At 43.1% G+C, this 17721-nt stretch overlaps 1 protein-coding gene across 1 annotated transcript; it reads right to left on the bottom strand.

Moving 5' to 3' along the window:
- Nucleotides 1-4622: 4622 nt before the first annotated feature.
- On the bottom strand, nucleotides 4623-16127 carry LOC141797988 (uncharacterized). The gene is made up of 4 exons (XM_074679739.1): nucleotides 15773-16127; nucleotides 14294-14663; nucleotides 8952-9154; nucleotides 4623-6742 (listed from the first exon to the last, which is right to left on the bottom strand). The coding sequence occupies exons 2-4, from the start codon at nucleotides 14649-14651 to the stop codon at nucleotides 6647-6649; spliced, it is 657 nt and encodes a 218-aa protein (XP_074535840.1). The 5' UTR covers nucleotides 14652-14663; nucleotides 15773-16127; the 3' UTR covers nucleotides 4623-6646.
- Nucleotides 16128-17721: the final 1594 nt, after the last annotated feature.

Here is a 17721-nt window from a genome sequence, read left to right as displayed (position 1 = left end):
GTGTGTGTGTGTGTGTGTGTGTGTGTGTGTGTGTGTGTGTGTGTGTGTGTGTGTGTGTGTGTGTTATAAGATGAATGAGAGGAGCCGCTGCTCTTTTTTCAGGGATTAACAAAGAGATTAATTACAGAACGTCCTCTGAGCTTGTCCTGCGTCTTTAATTAAACTTAAACCTTATCTCCACACACACACACACACACACACACTCTCTTAAAGCTGACTGATGGGGTTAAACCTCAGCCTGCCCCCTGCTGTGTGGTCACTCTCTGTTTCCCCTCCTCTCAGCGGCACCGACCAAGTGTCTGCAGCGTCAGCCAATCACGTGCCTGATTTATCTCCAGGAGCTCTGTGATTGGCTGATCCTGCTGAGGAGTTTAACTGAGGATATCTGGTCCCAATGCTGCCTGTTGACTCAGTAACAGACCAGATCTGTGTGTGTGTGTGTGTGTGTGTGTGTGTGTGTGTGTGTGTGTGTGTGTGTGTGTGTGTGTGTGTGTGTGTGTCATTATATAAGAGTAAGCAGGACTTGGATCTCAGTCGTTTTCATGAAGCTGGAGAACCTCTCTGTCCTTTACCTGTGAGGCTGTAATCAGCTGATAGCTGCTCCTCTGAGGAGGAATAATAATAATAATAATAATAATAATAATAATAATAATAATAATAATAATAATAATAATAATAAGTTGTTGATAACTGATAATCAGCTCAGCTTCCCCTAAAATGTCCCTAAAAAGTGTTGATCTGTTCTGCTGTGTGAACATTTCATTGATAAAATCTGAGCTAGAATTCCTCCATCTTTAGTTCAGAATCAGCTCCTATCACAGGTAACTGGCTCCACCTCCTTCTCATTCATCCCCGCAGCGTCTCAGCGCTTTAACACAGTCGGACGCTGAGCGTCTTCTGACTTCAGCGGGGAAGCGTAGAGTGGGTTGTTCCACTGTGGAAACTGGACGGTCATTGGATAAACGCTGGGCTTTGTCCCGCCCATCGGACGCTCAGCGTCTCTGGGGGTCTATGAGGCAGTGGGCTGGCCTGGACGCTGGGCTTCTGCATGATGATTGGATGATCTGTCTGAGGCTGAATCCCTTTGTGATTGACAGTGAAATGAGCCAGTCAGAGATCTTGAAGTATAACCCTCCACCAGAGCATCTTCTCAGTTTAACAGTCAGTTGTTCTGGACTGATCCAGAGGTTTTATTGATCCTCAGTGAGTTTACTTTTCTTAAAAACGACGAGCGTTGTGTTTAAAGATTCTCTCTCTTTTCACCAATAATCAGCTCCAGCTCCAGCTGAGGAGCTTCTCCTCCTGTCACTCACACTTACAGCCTGTCGTAGTCTCACGGAGCAGCTCCAGCTGATAACAAGCTGACACGGAGGGGAGAAATTATGTTTAAATAAATAAACTAATTTATGATGTAGGCTGAAAAAAATGAGCTTCCCCTCCTCGACTGACCAGCAGCCGCTGGAAGAAACATTTCCAGAAGGAGAAATAAAAAGTCGACTTTTGCATTTTGGGATTCTTGCTTCTGTAAATCTCAAAATGTAAAGTTTCATTCCTCATGAATAATGAGATATTAGTTGGTTTAAATGTAAAGTTTCAGTTGGTCAGAGAACTCACAAATCTGCAGACAGCTGGAGCTGAAACTTTGGCTTTAAAAACTTTTCTGTTTTCCCAGAGATCAGAGTGAACGATGGCGCTGACGTCACACGTTTACCTGTGAAGGTGGATCAGCTGGAGTCAGCAGCTGGAGCAGGAACAGCTCACTGAAAGCAACAAGACCTGGTCCTCACCTCAGACCTCCGGTCCTCACCCTGACCTCAGACCTCTGGTCCTCACCCTGACCTCAGACCTCTGGTCCTGACCTCAGACCTTTAGTCCTGGATGTGACATGAGGCTTTGACCTGGGGTGGACTCTCCAGATCCTGGTATGGCTGACTCACACACACAGTGTCCTGGAGATGAAGACTAATCCTGTGGAGACAGCATGCTAACAGGAAGAGGACATTCTTCAGATTATTCAGATTTTACACTAATTACATCAGATTAATGAAGTATGTGTGCTGGGGGAGCTGAGGGGACGGGTTCTGGGGACGTTCTGTGTTCAGTCAGAGACACGACCTGATCTGGGTCAGGTCCTCTGAGCTGTGTCAGGGTCAACACCAGGGTCACTTCAGGTCAACACCAGGGTCACTCCAGGTCATCACCAGGGTCACTTCAGGTCATCACCAGGGTCACTTCAGGTCATCACCAGGGTCACTCCAGGTCATCACCAGGGTCACTTCAGGTCGTCCTCACACGCCATAACACGTCCTGGACTGTCCCCATCCAGACCGTGAACCAGACCGTCCACCGTCACTGTAAACACGTCTAGAGCATGTGTGTAAGTGTATTAGTGTGTGTCAGGGTTGTGTGTTATTGTGTGTGTGTGTGTGTGTGTAGTCAGGATCTTGACCTTGTGTTAATCCGTGTTGATGTCCAGATGTGATGAATCCTCAGCTCTGTGTGTGTGTGTGTGTGTGTGTGTGTGTGTGTGTGTGTGTGTGTGTGTGTGTGTGTGTGTGTATGTGTGTGTGTGTGTGTGTATGTGTGTGTGTGTGTCCAGCCTGTCACGCATGTCCAGAGCTGCTGGTTTAACACCCCTAACACACACACACACACACACACACACACACACACACACACACACACACACACACACACACACACACACACACACACACACACACACACACAGAGTTAGATAAACAACAGGCTCCAACATGTGTAAACATCTGCTCCAAAACAAACAGCTGTCTTGGTCTGTTCTGGTCTGTCCTGGTCTGTCCTGGTCTGTCCTGGTCTGTTCTGGTCTGTTCTGGTCTGTCCTGGTCTGTCCTGGTCTGTTCTGGTCTGTTCTGGTCTGTCCTGGTCTGTCCTGGTCTGTCCTGGTCTGTCCTGGTCTGTTCAGGTCTGTCCTGGTCTGTCCTGGTCTGTCCTGGTCTGTCCCTGTCCCCCTGTGGGCTGTAAACAGACCCTGATGACTCATCCTTTGGTGGGGGTGTTATCAAACCAGTCTCCTTCACCTGGAGTGCTCCTCCTCCTCCTCCTCCTCCTCCTCCTCCTCCTCTGATCCTCTAACTCTGAACTCTAAATCACTAAATCAGCGACGGCTTCGTCCTCCTTTAGTTCTGGATCAGGTTTACCCACAAACCAGGAGGTTTCCTGGACTCCTCAGGTCCGTGAGGATCATATCAAAGGTCCTGGACTTCATCAGAGATCTTTGAACGGTCTCACTTTGCAATATTTGCTCCTTCATAATCCATGATTTAACCTGAGATTATCAGCCCCAGATTAATGATTTTAAATGATGAATCCCAGGATCAATGATCACTGATCACTGATCAACTACGGCACAGACTAAACACTAACGTGGTTCAGTTTGTCCTGATGGTGGAGCTGGAGACAGGACAAAGGACAAAAGTGAAGGAAACTAATCAGGAGGGAGACAGAGAATAAGCTAAACACAAGCTAAAGGCTAAAACATGAGCTAAAGGCTAAAACACAAGCTAAAGGCTAAAACACAAGCTAAAGGCTAAAACATGACTTAAAACACAAGCTAAAGGCTAAAACACAAGCTAAAGGCTAAAACACAAGCTAAAGGCTAAATCATGACTTAAAACACAAGCTAAAGGCTAAAACACAAGCTAATGGCTAAATCATGACTTAAAACACAAGCTAAAGGCTAAAACATGACTTAAAACACAAGCTAAAGGCTAAAACATGAGTTAAAGGCTAAAACATGAGCTAAATGCTAAAACATGAGCTAAAGGCTAAACATGAGCTACAGGCTAAAACATGAGCTACAACTAAAGGCTAAAATACAAGTTAAAACACAAGCTAAAGGCTAAAACATGACTTAAAACACAAGCTTTAGGCTAAAACATGACTAAACCACAAGCTAAAGGCTAAAACATGAATAAACCACAAGCTTAAGGCTAAAACATGACTAAACCACAAGCTAAAGGCTAAAACATGAGCTACAACTAAAGGCTAAAACACAAGTTAAAACACAAGCTAAAGGCTAAAACATGACTTAAAACACAAGCAAAGGCTAAAAAAACAAGCTAAAGGCTAAAACATGAGCTAAAGATTTAAACTAAAGACTGAAACATAGTGATGTGTGAATTCACACAAAGAAAATCGAGTGGGATAGGAAGTTGATCAGGGAAACCAAAACCTAAACCCTACAACAGCCAGTACTTGAAGATTCAAACAAACCATTTCCAAACCAGATGTTTTTTATTTTGACTACAACAACAAATGGACAAAACGAGCAGAGCCAGACCAGGAGCCAGACCAGGAGCCAGACCAGGAGCCAGACCAGGAGCCAGACCAGGAGCCAACAGGTCTGAGGTTTTACAGCCCAACATGGACCAGGAGAGGATCATCATCACTTGTGTCGTTCAAAAATGAATAAGACATTTTTTTTCTCGGCATTTTTCAAGGATGATCCTGCATCTGTTTTTGGTATCTAAACAACAGACAATAATCCTTTTAATGTCAAGGAGACATGTTGTCAGAGGTAAAAAAAACATTTTAACAGATAATCAGACAGAAAACAGGCGAGCAGTGAGTTAATTCTCCTCATCTTTATTGTATAAAAACAAACCGTACAAAATTCATGTAAAAGTTTACAATAGAAAAAGTTGAAAACAGCAAAAACACGCTGCATGTGATGACACAGAGCCCTGAACAGGAAGTGAGCGTCTGCACATGCTCAGTGATCACCTACAGGTTGAATAATTTAAGTACTTACAGGTGAGTCAGACGTCACAGGTGATCGTCCAATCAGAGCCAAGTTCAGCCTGAAATTAAGATTTTTCTTCTTCTTCTTTGGAAATGATTGGTACCGTTTCTGTTTCTGTGTCTGTGTCTGTTTCTGTTTCTGTTTCTGTTTCTGTCAGGCTGAACAAAATCTCTGAGAGTGGCTGGGAGTTTGTGACGCTGAGTTTTTATGTTTGTTTTGTGCTTTTGAGGGAGAGTTTCTGATTCTCACAGTCAAAGTTGATACATCACTTTCAGTCACTGAGTTAAAGATTTTAACCACGGGAAAAACATCTCAGTGTCAGATTATTTTCATTCACTGACGGAATCTTCAGCTAAGAGCTGCTTTGAAATGATGGAGGCTGAAATGAAGCAGGCTGATGAGATGCTCGTACTCGCTGTCATTACAGGCTTTGAACAGTAGGTGGCGCTATCTTTAAAAACAGAACTGAGTTGTTTTATTTAACATATTCAGAGATCAGGAAACGTCTTTCATCGATCATGAACCAAACCTGTGAGGAGGTGAAGATCTGAACGGTGATGTACCAGCTCTGAGGAGAAACCTCTTTTTATTCAATCTCAGTTTTTTAACATTTAAACCTAAAATCAGCTCCATCCATGGCTGGGTCAGGAATGTAAGGAAACAATAAATTAGACAAAGCAAAGAGAGAAGCTACAGAAAAGCTACCATCCAAATAAATTAGACTCTTAATGAGCAATTAAAACATTTTCTTAAAAAGATCTGACAACCAAAGGGCTCGTTTCACAAACATCCTCAGATTCTCTGAACAATCACAAAGATCCAAATTATTCTCTTCAACTCAAATCATCTCAAATCCACTGGATTCAAATCAGGCTCAGAAACACACAGAGAGCTCCCCAACCAGCGCTGTGACATCACAAACCAGCGCTGTGACATCACAAACCAGCACTGTGACATCACGCTGTGACCTGTGACGGGTCGTCTCCATTCCTCCGTCAAACCACGTTGTCAGAAATCATATTTACAACAAACCAAAGTATAAACACTGAACGCCGCGCCGGCTCCCAACACGGCCCAACGAGAGGATCCTTCCCACAGGATGCTAACAAAGCACTTAAGGAGCGTGTGTGTGTGTGTGTGTATCTCTGAAGGTGTGTGTGCAGCTGATTGTCCCGGTCTCGGAGCAGAAAGGCACGCGCTGCGATGAGATGAAGCTTTCTGGGAGAGGTCGACTCTGTGCTTCGCTCCTCAGTGGATAAAACCCCACTTTTCCCTGACACGCTCAAAAACCAGCGTCCAGCTTCACAGTGTGACCACGTGTGTGTGGGGGGCGCAGGGAGCAAAGAAAGACACACACACACACACACACACACACACACACACACACACACACACACACACACACATCAGACCAGAGCCAAACCACGACTGTCACCGGCGTCCAAATCAGCCAATCAGACGCTGGCAGGAGGGGAAGTTTGCTCCGAAGAGGAAAGAAGAAAAACATGAAGAGGACAGAAAAATGAGAGGAAACACACACACACACACACACACACACACACACACACACACACACACACACACACACACAAAGTAAAGCCACGCCCCCAACACGTCAACAGAGACAGATTTTACAGAATATACAGAGAGTCAGTCGGGCTCAGTCCGATCCAGCAGACTGAGCGACACAGAGTCCAGTTTCCACAGGTAGCACCCTGATCCAGCAGACAGGTGACCCCCCAGACCCCGAGCTGCTGATTCCTCCTCTAGATTCTGTCTTCAAGTAAAGTCTGAGTCCAGGATGTGAGAATCCTCTGAGTCTGAGTCCAAGGAGTCCTGAAGGGAGCTCCGCTGACGGCTGGTCTACGTGAGTCTGTACAGAGTGCTGAGGGACTGCGTGATGAAGGTCAGGAGTCCTCTGAAGGTGTCTCCCCAGTCCTGCCAGTGGAGGGCGCCGTGCTGGAAGAGGAAGAGAGGAGGGAGAGGCGTTAGAGGAAGACTGACAAAGGCTTGGACTGCAGTTCCTCAAACGACCACTGGAGGTCTGCTCCAAAGTGAGTGAATTCCTTTAGACACTCAGGCTCAAACATCAGAAATAAAACGGATGAAACATTTTCTGTCATTCGCTTCGTACGACTTCAAAAAATTTCAGATTTTTTTTTAATCTATTAGATTTATAATTATTCAAATAATAATATTTTTCTATTTATTATTTTTTTTAATTTAAACATGATTATTTATTTATTTATTATTTTTTTATAATTTTAATATTATTGTTTTTTATTCATAATTTTTTTTATAATTTAAATATGATTTTTTTATTTATTATTATTATTTTTTTTATAATTTTAATATTATTGTTTTGTATTCATTTTTTCATTTAATATAATATTGTCTTTTGATTGATTGATTTTTTATAATTTAAATAGTATTGTTTTTTTTATTTATTAAATTTTTCATTTTACAAATATTCTTGTTTATTATTATTATTTTCAGTTTTTCAGTATTCAAATTTTTTTTGAAATTTTGCATATTTTTCACATTTCAAATTCATTGATTTTTTTTTTTTTTTTTGCAATTTTCCTTTTTTTCTGTCTGCATGTGTTAAAGCCCTTGAGGTCTGGGATGACAGTGCCCTCTCGGCTGATTCAGATCAGTGAGTCCGTCCTATCGGGGTGCGTTCCCTTTCTTTAACACAGTCACTTTGTCTCAGAGAACTTGAACTCTGAAAAAGCCGAAATGCAAAACCTGAGGTTTCTAAATGCCAGAGCAGAGGGGGAGGTCACGAGCAGAGCCTGATTAAACATGTTAATTATTCTGTTTCTGACCTTTTCGAGGACAGCCCACATGATTAAAATGTGCATTTATTGACAGACTGACCCACAATCAGACTCGATCACATGACCAGGAGCTCAGTCAGAGCTGGTGCTGTCAGCGCCATGAGGAACACGGCGCTGGTTTTTATCCAACAGGTCTTTGATGATCAGGGTCTGGGTCATGTGACCTCAGTTTATCAGACGCTGACACCACGCAGCGCCACAGACAGGACAGGCTCAGACTGCACGACAGGGTAAACAAGTGTGTGTGTGTGTGTGTGTGTGTGTGTGTGTGTGTGTGTGTGTGTGTGTGTGTGTGTGTGAGCTGCCTGAGCCTCTTTTCATTCACTGTTTGTTCAGAAAGACTACGACTGATTTCTGCCCCGCTGGCTGTAAACAACAACACACACATTTCCCCTCCAGAATAAAGTCTGTCTGTGTTTCCCTCACACACACACACACACACACACACACACACACACACACACACACACAGCTGACAGGCAGACAGGGGAGGAGACAGTTCAGTTCAGTGAGGGCAGCAACCTCTGAAACCTGCTACACACGTCTGAAAACAGACTGTTACACCCTCATAGAGAGTGTGTGTGTGTGTGTGTGTGTGTGTGTGTGTGTGTGTGTGTGTGTGTGTGTGTGTGTGTGTGTGTGTGTGTGTGTGTTTTAGTACAATCCATGTCTGAGTCAGAGCTGAGAGTGGGTGACGTCATCTTTGTTTGTGTGCATAAGGCGGGAGGGAGGAGAGAGCAAAGGGGAGGTGTGTGTGTGTGTGTGTGTGTGTGTGTGTGTGTGTGTGTGTGTGTGTGTGTGTGTGTGTGTGTGTGTGTGTGTGTGTGTGTGTGTGTGTGTGTGTGTGTGTATGTGTGTGCAGTGGGGGGGCAGAGAGCTGCTGCCAGCTCCTCACGCGATGCAGCGATGTGGTGAGGAGGGAGGGGCCAGACAGAGACATGAGGAGACGAGGACAGAGGAAATAAGGAGCAGTGTGAATAAATCAGGTCGTCTGTGTGTGTTTACAGATTATTCTGATTTTTGAGATTAAAGAGTCGGCGCTGTCACAGGAAACACTCCGCTCTGATAGAGTCAGACATTAAACCTGGTTAAAGGGAAACACTGAGGGAGGAAAGTGACGAGAGGAAGAAGAAGAAGAAGTTAGGAAAGTGAATCAGGGAGAGGAAAAGAGTCACAGCATTGATTCACACACACACACACACACACACACACACACAGTGGGTCAGACTGTAAAAAATTGACTAAAACATTTATAAAATTAAAGAATAATTTCACTACCAGCCAATCAATCAGCTTTAAACCAACATCTTAGCCCCGCCCCCTCTTACCGCTCGGCGTAGGACCGTGGCGTTGTACTCGTCCCCGATCGTCCTCAGCTGGTGAGCCACTCTCCTCACCATCAGCTCCTGCGCCTCCTCCTCCTCCTCCTGCTGCTCCCTGTCGTCCATCAAACGCTGCTCGTTCTGGGGCAGCAGGTCGGGCAGAGGTCCCAGCCGCCAGGAGGCGTCCACCTGCTCCTCGCCGTCCAAGTCTGCAGGAAACAGGAGACAGCAGATTCAGAGACAAGAGGAAAAAAGATCATCCAGGTTCCTCTCTGACTCCTGGTCCTCTGACCTCCTCTGACCTCCTCTCTGTGGAGGAGGAGCGTTACCAGGAGCCTCTCTGAAGCTTCATGCTACACATGCTAACACACAGCCTGCAGTTTCTGAGTCCAGAGCTCAGAAACTGCAGCGAGGGTTGAGCCGAGTCCAGAGGTCAGAGGTCAAACTGAGTCCACAGGTTACTGAGGCTGAAGTCTGCAGGATCCAAACTGAGAAACACGGACTGTGTAACAGCTTTTATATCTCCCGTCAGTGAGGCGTTTTTAAGACAACCCTTCCTCTGTTAGCCGGTCGCTAACTGGCTGTTTCTAAAAGTATCTTCTGGTTTTTTGATGTCTAAGGGTCAGCCCTCATGGTGTCCCCACCGTCAGCTCTGAGCTCTGAGCGACGACACAAGCACAGAGTTCAGACCTTCACACGCTGAGTCAGCACGCCACAAACCAGGAGTTCCTCAAAGACGGCGAACAGGGAGGAAGTGATATGAGGCATTCCCAGGTCACTGCTGAGTCAAACCAAACATTTCTCGCTGATAGCTGCTCCTGCTAACCACAGCTCTGAGTTATCTCTGAACCTCCACCATTCACCGTCAGGACATCAGTAAAGTCCCTGTGAGGAGTTTCTACATCCTGATCCACACGTTAACATGAGATTATCATTTAGCTAAAGGCTAAAATACGAGCTAAATGCTTAAACCCAGGCTAATCTGTTCACGATAGTGAGCTGAGACCAAACGTAGAGGAGCAACGAATCAGAGCATCTGTGACAGTTTAATTTAACCTGAGTCTGACTTTATTGTTACAGAGTCCAAGTTTCTCATTATTAAAGCTCAGATTATATTTATTTAATATAATTTATGTTTATATTTTTTTAATTAAGTTTATATTATTTTCTTGTGTTTAAGGCAGCAGCCAACAGTTCAGTATCAGCATTGACTGAACAGTGAGCTCTATGTTGGACTGGAAAATAAACAGTATGACAAAATATTTACTCTGACCTTTTTGAATCCTGCGCCTGGTAAATAAGGTATGAAAAACTAAAAATAAACTAAAACTAAATTTGAACTAAAATAAAACTAAAATAATACTAAAATAAAACTTAAATAAAAGTAAAATAATACTAAAATAAAACTTAAATAAAAGTAAAATAAAACTAAAATAAAACTAAAATAAAATAAAACTAAACTAAAATAAAACTAAAATAAAACTAAACTAAAATAAAACTAAAATAAAACTAAACTAAAATAAAACTAAACTAAAATAAAACTAAAATAAAACTACAATAAAACTAAAATAAAACTAAATTAAAACTACAATAAAACTAAACTGAAACTAAACTTAAACTAAGCCTTGTTGCAAAAATCAAACCTAAATAAAAACCAGAATGCCTGCTCTAAAACTAATTAATACTAAACTATGACATATCTTAAACTATTTTAACCTTGAACCTGTCCCTCCTCACTGTCTCTGTAATATAACAGATCTGTATTTGAACAGAACCAGAACCACAGACAGATACGAGTGACTTGGTGCAGTGATCTCCTGTTTCCTGTCAGACCTCAGTTTGATCTGATTCACAACCTCAGTTTCTTCATTTACTGCCTGTTTTTCTCTCTCTCACACACACACACACACACACACACACACACACACACACACGTCTGAGGATCCTGATGGAGGTTTATTTCTCTCACAAACACAAACACTGAGCTCAGGAGTCTGATGCAGTGACTTATTTTGCTCCTCATGGAACTTGGAGAATAATCTCTTAATCTGCTTAATAAGTCTGGTATGGAGAGGTGCACTGAGTGTGTGTGTGTTTGTTTAGGTATGACGGTCTGTAAACACACACACACACACACACACACACACACACACACACAGAGGTAGCTCTCCTTTGGTTTCTGCAGAGAGATGAAGAAGCCTGAACTCGCTCTGATCGATGAACTAAAGACTGATGAAGGCTGATGAGCTGGAAACCGTGTCAGGCTGATTAAACTTCATTAAAACTTCTTCATTAGCTTCGTTTGATATTCATGTTCCTGGGTTTGGGTGTTTTTAACCCACTCAGCTTTTATTTCTCTGTCTGTGTGTGAAAAGTGTTTGTAACTGTTTCCAGACTGAAGAGGTTAGGGTTAGGACGCTCTCTGGATGGAGTGACCTTCCTCTGACACGCCTTCATCAGTGACCTCCACCTCTTTCTCTGAGCGCCACGGAAACAGGCAGCATCTGCTTCACTGTGAGGATTAAAACTGATCCTCTGACAGGTGACCAGACGGAGAAAGACGAGAGAAAGACGGAGAGAAAGACGGAGAGATGGAGAGGGGGAAAGAGAGAGCGGGAGGAAAAACAAACCCTGGCCTGTTGCCAAGGTAACTCTCCAGCAGCGCTCCTGGAGACGTCTGCGCCTGATTGGCTGACAGGGAAGACAGTTGAGCTGCCATAGGGTGGATGGAAGGGAAGAGGCGGGGCTTAGGAGTAAATCTGTCTGTCTGATAGGCTGAAGGGCTGACGAGCTGACGGAGAGGCTCCCTGACCAGTGACATGAGGAGCAGGAGGGATGGAGGTGGAGGAGAGAGCAGGTGGAGGGTGGAGGCTTTAAAAACCAAAACAGACTGAGGAAGATGAAGATGAAGAGCAACACAACAACACAACAACCACACTAATAACTGAGGGAGTGATCAAATGACCGACTCATGAATGAATCAATAACCTCACCAAACTCACACTCAGCGACCAACCAATCACATCTCAGCGCTGTTCACTGATTGGTTGATTGATCTGGAGGTGACCAATGAGAAATCAACAGAGTCACTCATCAAATCATGAACATTAAAGGCTGAATATCAGCTCGTGTTTGGACATGAACAGGAAATGAGAGCAGCAGATCATCCTGATGAATATGTGAACAGGTGAAACACGGCTCAGACACTCACGTCTAACGAGCTAATTAGCTCACAACACCTCTAATTGACTTACATGAATTGCTGAATTGATTAGGAGGATTATCAGTCTGACAGGTCAATTAGCAGGTGAGGGGGGGTGGGGGGCTAACCAGCTGATTGATTTACTGACTGATAAGCTCGATCAGCCCCAGCTCACTGCGTCACTGAATGAATGGATTATAATTAACCCAACGAGACGTCTGCAGCTTTAATTAACGGCTCAATCAAAGCTCGACTTTCTGAGCAGCTGATTGGCTCTCTGCCCGAGCTGCTCGCTGCACGAGGAGGAAACGCTGCGGGTTTTTTTTTTCCTCCCTCTTCTGCAAACAGTGCGCCGGGACATGTCTGAACATGCCCGAGACGCACAGCTGACCTACAGCTGAGAGGAGGAGCAGGAGGAGGAGGAGGAGGAGGAGGAGGAGGACTGTCTGTTTGCATTGTTACAACTCTGTCACAACACGGCCGCTCTGCTCCACATGTAAACCTGCTCTTCCTGTTTCCTGCTCAGACACAAGTTTCCCTTTTCACGCCGTAAACTTTTCCTCCAGGGCGCCAAAGTTTTGACTCTGACTCAGAGAGATTCTGCAACGCCAGATCAAACAAACTGTGGAGTAATGACTGGATCATTCACAGTCGATTTCAAAGCAACGAAGAAAATAAAAACATTAGCAACAGGGTTTCCTTCCTATCAATCCCCCCTATGACCTAAACATCCATCCTTGCATCCTTCTTTCCTGAGTCCTCATAAACAAACGCTCAGACTTGGATTCCTGTCTGAGGAAGAAACCAGTCTGAGCAGTTTTACGGTTTGACAGCTCTAACACACCTCTTCATCATCATCCTCCTCCACCTCTCGTCCACACACACCACCTCCCTGTCGTGGACACACAGCCTGAGGACACACACGAGCCGTCCTCTCCTGCTAACCCAGGGGTGTGCAACCTGTGGCTCTTTGACTCTTTTGCAGCGGCTCCTTGTAGCTTTAAAAAATATTATTATAATGAAGAAATTTTATTTTCCTTAACCCTTGACAGGCTGACCTAATTAACATGCTTGATATTTTGCAAAACATCAGTAAACCACTTAATTGATGAGCTGTGTAATGTTATCTACAAGTTATCAAATTCATTTTTTGCTTTAAAAAATAAGACATTTTTGCAATTTATGTTAGTTTTTTTTTTATTTTATTTATTTTATTAATTTATTTATCTATTTATTTATTTTTTGAGGGGGGGTAGTTTGAATTTTTTTTTTTTTGCAATTTTTTTTCTGAATTAAAATTTCTTTTGAAAATGTTGGCAATTTTTTACAATTTCAAAAACTTTTAAGATTCTTAAATTGAGTGATTGTTGTTTAATTCTTGCAAATTTTTGAATTTTCTTTTTTTACTTTTTGCCAATTTTTGGAAATTCAAAGTTTTTAGGGAAAACTTTGCAAGTTTTTAAATATTATTATTATTATTATTATTATTATTATTATTATTATCAAATTTGTTACACTTCAGATTTTGGTTACTTCAAAAGTTTTTAAAATTTTTCCAAATTTTTACAAAATTATGAAACTTCAAAATTTCTTGCAAATTTATTAAAAATAATAAAAAAACTAATAAATTACATGTACAATTTCACTTATTAGAAAAGCTTCTTGATTGGGTGATTATTTCCTAGATTTTAACTTTGTTTGGAAGTTTATAGACGTTATAGTCTTTATAGTGAAGGTAAAGTCGTTTTTGTGTCTCCTGAATGACTTTAATCCAGGTGAGCTGAGGGAAAATGGCTCCTATGAAAGTAAAGGTTGCAGACCTCTGTGCTAACCGCTGCTAACTGCTAACTCTGGTGTGTATCTATGGGTGGAGGTATGAAAAACAAGCTGTGGTGCTGAGTCCTGTCTGAGGATCCATGAGGACCGTCCTGCAGACCTGGACCTGCTCTGTCCGGACTCGTCCTGGCAGGATGAAGGATCACTGGTTTGCTCTGATCAGTATCTCAGTCTTAGCTCCGCCCACTTCCCCTGTCAGTCTCATCAAACGCAAACTTCAAGCTTCAAATCATCACTCTTACTTTTTAACACGTCTTCATTTTTAAGGATGGGAATAGAAAAGGAAACAGGATTAATTTGATCATCCTACCTGATTGCTCTCCTGAGAAGGCACAGGGTGCACAGCCCGTCTCCTCCTTCCGATTGCACGGAGGTGAAGGTGAAGGAGGAGGTGTGGGTGATGGGGATAACGCAGGAAACTGCTGGTGGGTCTGGGGCTCTCCCTGGCCCTCTGGGTGGGGGTAAGGCAGGGGGTAAGGCAGGTAGAGAGCCTGCAGAGGGTGCAAGTGGTGCGGCTGCAAGGCACCGCTCCCCCCAGAGCTGACGCTGGTGGTGGTGGTGGTGAGCAGGCCGGGCCAGCTCTGAAAGGGGCGAGGCAGCTCCATGCGGCACGAGTTTCCTCCTCCTCCAGTTTCTCCAACGTTCTCGATGGTCTCTGCTCGGGCCATCTCTCTAACAGCCTGGAAGAAACACGAGGTCAGAAACACGAGGTCAGAAACACGAGGTCAGAAACACGAGGTCAGAAACATGAATAAAGATTCATTTTTCATTATTTAGCTGTAAACCTCAGATTTTTTTACCACATGGAGGGATTAACACAAAAAAAATCAGCAATAAAAACAACACAAACCAACAGAGAAAATAAAAATCTGATCACTAATATCAACTTTCACAGTTAAAGAGGAAAAAAACGTGTTTTGTGATGAACACGTGAAATCTACTGATCTAATTTTAGCTCCATTGTTTTTATTCCTCCTCCCTGTTTGACCCACCGACCTATATTCACCGACCGCCGCCAGGGGGCGTCGGCTGCTCCCCTACAGGAGCACGAGACTCGTGTTTGTAAACAAATCCGTGCCGCGAAGAGCACGAGGAAGAGACGGAGAGGAGAGCGTGCGTAGAGCGGGCCACGCGAGCCCGAACACGCGCCGTTCACCACGAGAAGCGGGAAATAATCCACATTATCTCAGATTCAGCGGAAATCAGCGAAAACCATCAGATTAACAGCGATATTTAAACTGTTTGACCACATGAAACACACTTTTTAAAGCGGAGACAGACGATTTCAGAGAGACTGTTACTAAATAATGATGAAAAACACGGAGAGGAGAAATAATTTCATCCTCTCTGGGCGAAAACTCCAGATTTTGACGTGTTTTTCTCGATGTATCAGACTCCTGGAGAAACTTTCTGACAGTCCTGCTCCGTCACACAGACTCGACCCACAGCTGCTCCTCCACTGGAGCCAAAACATCTGTTTAACTCGAGTTTTTAGTGAATTAATCTCAGTCAAACTTTTGAGCTGACATGTCAGGACATGCCGCAAACAAAATATGTTAAAAAAAAAAAATCAAATGTATTTTTTAAATCATATTAGGAGATTTTTTTTTTCTTTTGTGCACCTGCTCCATAAGTTAAACAGACTCTGGGAAAGTATTTTCTGGAAGAAGCCGCTAACTGACAGGCTGTCCCCGGTCTGACAGACGGACGGATGGTCCGGGCTGTCACAGCTGCCTCTGACCGCAGCACCTGAGGAAAAGCTCAGGTGGACTCAGGGACAAACACCCACTTGTTGTTGAATGTGACGCTCCGTGGTGAGGCTGTCTGCGGCTCAGAAACAGGCGGTAACAGGTGGACATCAGACGGGCTGCAGAGGGCCAGAAGGAGCGGCTAAAGCGACCACCGGCGAAGAACCACAACACGGCGTCAGGGGGTCCACTCGGCGGGAGGCTCGTTAATCCATTTCAGGTCTCACAGTCCGGATTGTCTCAGAGGAAGTTGGTCATGGCTCTGATCAGGACTTAACCCATCAAAACATCAGTGTCGGAGCGGGGTGAGCGGATAAAGACGGAGCTGTGGCTCTCTGAGCTCCTCCCTGAAGGTTGGTGCTCGGTCTGAGCCGCGGCTTCTTCTGCCGCTCGGTCACTACGGCTCCGTCAGGCTAGCGGAAGTGACACACACTTCCGGTGGGAGTTTTCAGAGTTGACTTCAAAATAACCGGTAAACATCCTTCAGTAATCGGTCAAACAAATGTCTGATGATGTTACTTTAAAATTGGATAAAAACTACGAGAACAGAAATAAAATTAATTTAAACTTTATTTTAAATCACCTTTGAAAACATAAGAACTTAAAAGTTATGCTAAGTTAGCTAAAGCTGCAAATTAATACAATTATAACAATAATAATAATAAAAATAAAATTATTATTATTAATAATAACATTAATAATATTATAATTATTATTTTAAATAATAATAATAATATAAATAATAATAAAAAATAAATAATAATAATAATAATAACTTTAACATCAACCAGCAAGAAAAAGAAAAAGAAAAGGCAAAAAAAAAAAAAAAAAAAAAAAAAAAAAAGAGGTTTAGGAGCAGAGAGTAGGACAGCAGGTATAAAAAGACAATATTATAAGTGTTAATAAGATAATATATACACAACTATAATAAAACAATATAACAAAGTTATAAAACTGGAAACAGGAAACTGGAAATTTACTGTTATTCATAGCTTACATTCAGATTCACATTCCCTTATTTTAACCATTCAAGCACAGCACAGTTAAAACAGTGCTGCTTGGTACAGATACATAAAAATAATAATAATAATAAGATACCTGTAACAGGTGCAGAGAGATGTAAATAATATATACATAAATTTGATGAATATCATAGATACTGTGAGTGGTTTCATGTGTAAACCACGGTAAAATACCACATGACAGCTACAGTATTATGTGTTTAGATGGTGGTTACAAAACTTTAATCTAGGCTGCGCTGCTTTCAGCTTTTATTGAACATTAAGGCCTAACTGGATTTTATAACTATGCATTTTATTTTCTCTCTGTATTTGACATTTGGTTGACTGGATTTTCAGATCATTGTTTTAACTCCAAATCAGTTTATAAAGTCGATTTACCTTCATTTTCTACCTAATGCTGCCTCAGCTAATCTATTTGACGTGCTTTTATTTTGAAATCTCATCAGATTGTTGTTTGCGGTTTGATTTCCGTCACCACTCCTTCTCCTCGACAAGTGCTGACATGCTCCCAAACAGGATGCTGCTGTCTCACCCTCTGACTCTCTGACTGTCTTTCTGTTCCTCCTGTGGTTTGTTTAATGAATGTTTCAGATTTTCAGCAGAAATTAGAGAAAATGAGGATCTTCCTCTTTTTATGCATCAGAAACACAAAGTGATGACTCATCTCCTTAGCAGAAAACCTGGTCCTGGTTTTACCCTCTCTGTGGTCCACATGCAGGGTGAGTCCTGTTCAGTCTGTTTTCACCAAAACAAGCCCACCACCCAAACACACCCTGCTCCTTATCTCACCTCTGGACACAGTCGTTTCCTCAGCATGTGACAGCTCCTCCACACAGGAACCAACAAAACACCCCCCCCCACACACACACACACAGATACACACACATTTACACACACAGATACACACACTCACCCTGCTGGCCTCCCCCTCATTTCCTCCTCACTCTGACACATCTGCAGCAGCTGTG

Source organism: Halichoeres trimaculatus, unplaced genomic scaffold (genome assembly GCF_033239565.1).
Source record: "Halichoeres trimaculatus isolate MK-OKI-2021-1 unplaced genomic scaffold, fHalTri1.1 fHalTri1_scaffold_9, whole genome shotgun sequence".
Lineage (NCBI taxonomy): Eukaryota > Metazoa > Chordata > Actinopteri > Labriformes > Labridae > Halichoeres > Halichoeres trimaculatus.
This window is presented reverse-complemented; position numbering and strand designations above follow the sequence as displayed.